This window comes from Camelina sativa, chromosome 3, assembly GCF_000633955.1.
Source record: "Camelina sativa cultivar DH55 chromosome 3, Cs, whole genome shotgun sequence".
NCBI lineage: Eukaryota > Viridiplantae > Streptophyta > Magnoliopsida > Brassicales > Brassicaceae > Camelina > Camelina sativa.
In genome coordinates, this window is record NC_025687.1 from 24558397 (window position 1) to 24564510 (window position 6114).

The 6114-nt window shown below is 38.3% G+C and overlaps 3 protein-coding genes across 5 annotated transcripts in view; 1 reads left to right on the forward strand and 2 right to left on the reverse strand.

The window, feature by feature from the left end:
• Nucleotides 1-1208, forward strand: part of LOC104777982 (cytochrome P450 705A5-like) — an 8667-nt gene extending 7459 nt beyond the window's left edge. The window contains exons 2-3 of the mRNA XM_010502321.2: nucleotides 12-324; nucleotides 418-1208. Of these exons, the coding sequence (XP_010500623.1) occupies nucleotides 12-324; nucleotides 418-1056 (952 nt within the window). The 3' untranslated portion in view covers nucleotides 1057-1208. The remainder of the gene's footprint in view (nucleotides 1-11; nucleotides 325-417) is intronic.
• LOC104777983 lies at nucleotides 1246-3423 on the reverse strand. 3 transcript variants are annotated; one of them, XM_010502322.2, is made up of 2 exons: nucleotides 3170-3423; nucleotides 1246-2600 (listed from the first exon to the last, which is right to left on the reverse strand). In XM_010502322.2, exon 2 carries the CDS (start codon nucleotides 2590-2592, stop codon nucleotides 1429-1431), a length of 1164 nt encoding a protein of 387 aa, XP_010500624.1. In that variant the 5' UTR covers nucleotides 2593-2600; nucleotides 3170-3423; the 3' UTR covers nucleotides 1246-1428. The 3 variants fall into 3 exon arrangements, with proteins under 3 accessions (XP_010500624.1, XP_010500626.1, XP_010500625.1); XM_010502324.2 differs by lacking the exon at nucleotides 3170-3423 and adding an exon at nucleotides 3007-3159; XM_010502323.2 differs by lacking the exon at nucleotides 3170-3423 and adding an exon at nucleotides 2869-2994.
• On the reverse strand, nucleotides 4272-6114 carry LOC104777984. Its single transcript, XM_010502325.2, has 4 exons — nucleotides 5742-6114; nucleotides 5220-5348; nucleotides 4944-5128; nucleotides 4272-4877 (listed from the first exon to the last, which is right to left on the reverse strand). Exons 1-4 carry the CDS (start codon nucleotides 5937-5939, stop codon nucleotides 4493-4495), a joined length of 897 nt encoding a protein of 298 aa, XP_010500627.1. The 5' UTR covers nucleotides 5940-6114; the 3' UTR covers nucleotides 4272-4492.

A 6114-nucleotide genomic window follows, 5' to 3' on the forward strand; every position in this document is an offset into this window, starting at 1 on the left:
ATGGGGAGGAGGTGCTCAGAGGAGAACGGTGAAGCAGAGCAAGTCAGAGGCTTGGTGACCAAATCACTTAGTTTGGTGAAGAAGTTCCTTATAGCTAGCACGGTTGGTCGAGGTCTCAAGAAGCTTGGGATCTCTCTGTTTGAGAAGGAAATCATGGAGGTCTCGCAGAGGTACGATGAATTGCTGGAGAAGATTATTAAAGAACACGAAGAGAATCCGAACAAGAAAGAGGATAGAGACATGATGGATGTTTTGTTGGAAGTTTGTGCAGACGACAATGCAGAGTTTAAGATTACCAGGAACCAAATCAAAGCGCTCTTTGTGGTAATATCTTGAAATTTATTTTATGGTCTTCCATGGCTGCCGCGTAAGGATCATGCAAAGACTTTATCTTTAACATTGTGCACGTGGTTGTAGGAGCTTTTCATTGGAGGCACTGATACTTCAGCACATACAACACAGTGGATAATGGCGGAACTCATCAACAATCCCGAGATTCTTAAAAGATTGAGAGAAGAGATAGAAACTGTTGTCGGGAAAACAAGGTTGATTCAAGAAACAGATCTCTTAAACCTGCCGTATTTGCAGGCTGTGGTGAAAGAAGGGCTAAGACTACACCCGCATACGCCAATCTTGGTGAGGAATGCAACAGAGGGATGCAAGATCGGAGGGTTTTACATAGCGCAGAACACAACAATGATAATAAACGCTTATGCGGTGATGAGAGATCCGGATTCATGGGAATATCCAGACGAGTTTCAGCCCGAGAGGTTCATGGTTCCCCCAAAAAGGAAAGAAGATGAGAGAGAACAGTTAGCTTTGAACTACATTCCTTTTGGGAGTGGAAGAAGAGGATGTCCCGGAACAAACTTGGGCTATATCTTTATTGGAGTAGCCATTGGAACAATGGTACAATGTTTTGACTGGAGAATTAATGGAGATATGGTTAACATGGAGGAGACTGGAGAAATGACTCTGAGAATGGCCCACCCACTTAAATGCACTCCTGTTGCTCGAATTAACCCGTTAGCTAGCTTTGAATCTAGAAATCCTTAGTTTTGATTTTATTTGATAATGGGTAATCTAGAGATCCTTAGTTGATGGTTGAATTTGATATTTCATGTTGATGTTATAGTCATATGTCTGAAATTGGTATGAAACTTGCTGTCTTTGTACTTTTTCTTCTTCAAACGGAAACCGGTTGTCTATGCAGTCCGAGGCATTTGTTATATGAGAAGGGACGAGTAGGGAAACTGTAATACTAAATTAGAAACGTTGCAGACAACAAGAAAAGCTATAGGCATCAAAGGAAAGCTATAGGCATCAAAGGAAGATAGTTACACATTTTGGATAGTCTACTTTTAACTTATTACATTTTCACTACTTGCTACTTCTGATGCCAAACTTGAGATGATTACGGAGCTTTTTTCAGAAGAAGGCTCTACTCCCATAGAAAACACGGGAACTAGCACTCTTTGGCGTCTGCTGAGAGGAGCTTGAGTTCTCTGACTGGGTCGGGCTGTCGATGTCCAAAGGGAGTTTCATCTTAGCCAGTGATTCAGTGAATTGCTGCAAGCTTTTCGTGTACATGTCAACAATATCTTGCTGCACCACCTGTTGCTCTGGTTCAATGTTCACTGTCAGGACCGGTTTCACAACTTCTTCATCATCCGTCTTATCCAAATCACCATTCTCCATGATATCTGTTGCCTTTGTGGCTTCTTTAACTGAACCTGAGTTGTTTCCTTCGCTTGATTGCTTTGAATCATCATGAGTTCCCGAGGAACCAGAGCTAACTGCAGCTGAGGGAGAAGATATTTCATTTGTTGAGACAGTATTCGCTGGGGCAGCTTCTTTAACAGTGTCAACAACTGCAGACTGGATGCTGTTTACTTCCAGAAAGCCGGTTTCAGAGCTTGCAAAATCATCAGAATCAGAACAAGTAGTAGAAAAGTACGTGGACACCATTTGATTGTTTTCACAGACAATCTTTGGATCCAAAAACTCATTTTCATCAAACTCGATAGGAGCCAACTCGGTCTCATCAGCTGTTGGAACCGCAGGAATGTGCATTACCTCGGGCAAATCTCCTGCATACGACAGAGACAACTCGACAAATCCTGCAGGAGAGTGATACAAATCGGTTGACGAAAGAGAGAACTCTTTCTCCAGCTTCCCATTCCTCACAATCACTTCAGACAAAGGTACAAGAGTGAATCCAAGTAACTGATCCTCAAGATAATTCTTCACGCGGCTCATCATATATATCTCGCACTTAAGCGAACAATCCAGATTTTTCACATCGAACTGAATGGTATCATCGAAAACAGGGTTTCTCCCTCCACCATTGATGATCTTGGTGGACAAGGAGGTCTTGGGATCGCTTGTGAGAGAAAGCTTAGCATACACATCTTGCTTATGATAGATACAGATGTTCTGGATGTCCCTAGCTTGGTGAACAAAAACCTCAAGCACACCAACGAAACTGTCTGAACTAGACAACAGGACCGGTTTCTTTGTTCTGGTATCACCACTGCCATTCAAATGGATACTACCGTTGACGATTGATGCCTCAGATTGTGGAGACTCCATAACAAGATCTGCAAACAAACAATAAAAGACAACAGGTTTCATTTGGAATCATCCATAATTAAATAAAACAAACAAACCTTTTGGAGTTTGGTTTATATTCTCTAGGTAACTAACAAAAAGACACTAATATAAACACAGAAAACAGAATTTACTAAGTGGGTCAAATCAAATCTCTGGCGAATCATAGAACTTTAAAATGCTGCAATCAAATATGCCATTGAAACAAAGCTCAAGAACACCTCAAACAACAAAATAAAGAGAAATTTGGTCTTTTACCTGATCTCAAGCAAAGAAAAAAAGCTACAAACTTGATTATGGTCAAGATTTGCTTAATCAATTCACTAAGTTACTAAAACAATTTAACGCCGACGCTTCCTTTATAAAAAAAAACAAGAAAGAGAGAAAGGGCCATACATGGATTCCAAGAAAGCAATCAACTTTCTCGAGGAACAAAAAAAAAAACCATAATCTAAGGAACAAGAACGAATTTTGCAGATAAGAATAAGGATAAAGTAAAGATCTTTTTTGATAAAGGGTTCTCGTTATAAGTAAAAGACGAAATTGAGGCTATGTTAACCTTTAATTCAGGGGAATGGAGAAAGGTCAAAAAGAAGGAGAAAGCTTTTCTCTGTTTTTCTTCTTCTTGAAATTTGCGCTTGCAAAAACCCACTTGGATTGTGTTTTCTTGAGCTTTGCAACGGAGAAGGATGAAGAAGAAGAAGAAAGATGTAGAAAGTGAAAGAAGAGCAATTATTGCGTTATTGTTTTAATATTCAGTGTGAAATAGACTTTTCTAAGTAGGCACGATCTACAAATTATAGACGCCTCTCTTTCTCTTTTTTTCAAGTTTTCACTTTTGTTTGTTTGTATTCACTATTCAGTTTCTATATCACAACGGCTCTGAAGGCTCTAAAGAAAACTTACTTTAAAAAAATTTATATTTTGTATCCTTTTATTTTTACTTTTTGTTTTATGGCATTAGAAATGATTTTATGGACCACAAATCTGATTGGTTTGGTACTTTGGTACTTTGGTTGATCTTTTATCAGAAAATTGTTTGGTCTTGCTTGGTTAAACTGGCTCATTACTTTTGTATATCAGTGAGTTCACAATTGATTTGAAGAAGGCTCAAGCTATAGTAGTTTAAAATGGACTGATTATGTGTTTTTATTAAGTGGTTTTATGCAAGTGTTATATAATAGCCGAAGACATGTGTTGGCATAGTAGTGAAATCATTGATGACTGTTTGTCATCGGTGACGCTGTAGTGGAGAATCTTTTGATTTATGATTTAAAGCTTATAGGACGGAAAGGTCCTTGATACAAACAAAACCTATTCACATGAATTTGATCACACAATACTCGACACCATTGTTGTCTTTCACTAGCTTTAGCACAACCATTACCATGAGTACAGTCAAGTAGAAGAATAACTCGAGAAGCTAACAGAAGAACCATAAGGATGAAGTGATAACAACAAATCTGATTGGTATATATCAATAAACACACGAATATATATATTCCACATGTGCCACATAGCTTCAAATTGGTTGCTCATGGTCAAAAATAAGATATCTTACAGTTCAAAAAATAAGAAACTGTTGAACTTTGGATCAAAACAGAGTAGGAGAGACAAAGAGTAAATAAGAAGAACAGAGAATGATATATGATTCTCTCTTTTACTCAAACACAACTTATTATTATTATGATAAACTGAATGTGTTACAATACAAAGACAACGTCTTATATAGGACTTAACCGAAGCGACCGAAACAACACAAACAATAAGAGTTGTAACTGTTAACATAAAACTACTTCATCGCAAGACACGACTCTTAATGTCTAAAAAACTATAATAAGAAACTCAATTATCGTCCAACAGAAACGAGCTAAGAAACTAGTCATCCACGACTGGATTTTCTAAGTTGAGTTTCCAGTTTTGTAGAACCGTAAGGCAAGTCATAGAATTCAGCTAAGTATGTCAAAGCTTCAAAGTTGCTGTTGCATACCTTCCACAATGCAGAAACTTCTCCTTTAGAAACTGTTCCCAAGATTTCACAACTCTCTATGAATTCAAGCAGCTTTGAATAGAAAGAATCATAATTCATCACAATGAATGGAACCGGCAATACAGATCCAATCCTTTTGAGCTGAATTAATAACAAAATCTCAAACATCTCATCGAGTGTGCCAATACCACCTGTTAGTGCAATTACTGCCGTCTTATCAGAGACATTGTTTCTCATCACTGCATCCACTAATCCATGTTTTCTCGCCGAGAAGAACCTAAACATTGATTCCAACATTTTAGGGATCACTCACTCTTGTGCAATCAGAGTAGATTTGGTTTACCTGCAAGTATGGTAATTCTGAGGAGGGAGATAAGGATGGAATTTGGATGCGGTCCATTCACCGGCTTCTTCTTCTATTTTGATGCCACCAACCGGTTTCTCAGCTTCCAAAGCACCTTTAGTCACAGCATCCATAAGTCCTGGTCCAGCTCCAGACCATGTAGTACAGTCCAACAGATTTGCTGCCTGATAAAATAATACACAACTCTGAAGAAAAATCTATATCGTAAGATGAAAACTAAATTTTTTGTAGAGAGTTTTAAAAGGTCTTAGTTACTTCTCTGCTCAACTCTTGTGCTTGTAGGTAATGTGAATGGTTTGGTGGTATTCTGGCAGAACCTATGTACAAAATGCCTCTCCCGAGCCTATGTATGAGGTCGAAGCAAATGTCCAGCTCTTTCTTAACCTTTCAAACAATGAGAACTCAAAGGAATAAGGTAGAGAATAACATTTGACACACATCCTATTTCGGCGAGTTGTTCTTTATCTACAAAAGAGGATTAGAGATAGAGTGACCATTAATCAAACAAAAGGCCAAGACTTCAACAGGAGATATCACAATTTAAGCTTTTCTTTGGTAATGTATCTTCGCTAAAACCTTTCAACAGGTTGATCTCTCGGTTTCTAATTGAAGCTCCTCTAAGGACTTCGTAATCCGCAAAGCCAAGAAAACAAAAAGTTTCAATCTTTATCCCTTTATTGAACTTGTTCATGACATTCTATTGCAGAAATCAACACAAACCAATGGACACAAATGAAACTCTAAAGCAATTTCAAAGCTGAGATTTTAGTTTGTTACCTCAGATGGGCTACTTCTCTCAACAAAATCCTCAGACACAACAGACCTGCACTTCAGAACTCGTGCTGAATATGCCCTAATTGGATGACCGAACCTCATATTCAGACAAATTGGATCTCTTTTTGGTGTTGGTGAAGGAGACGACATCTTCGGGTATAATCGGAAACTCCATGAGGAATCCAACACCGAAACCCCCATTTTCTTAGTTCCTTGAGAGAATAAAATGGTGCAACGAAACAACTCAGGCTCTCTCTCAAACCGTCAATTTAAGATCTTTACAGATAAAAAAGTTTCAATTTTTATCTGTTGATTTCGTTCACCAGTAAAGGCTCACTCCAAAAAGCTCAGAGCTTTTGTCATTAACTTATAGAAA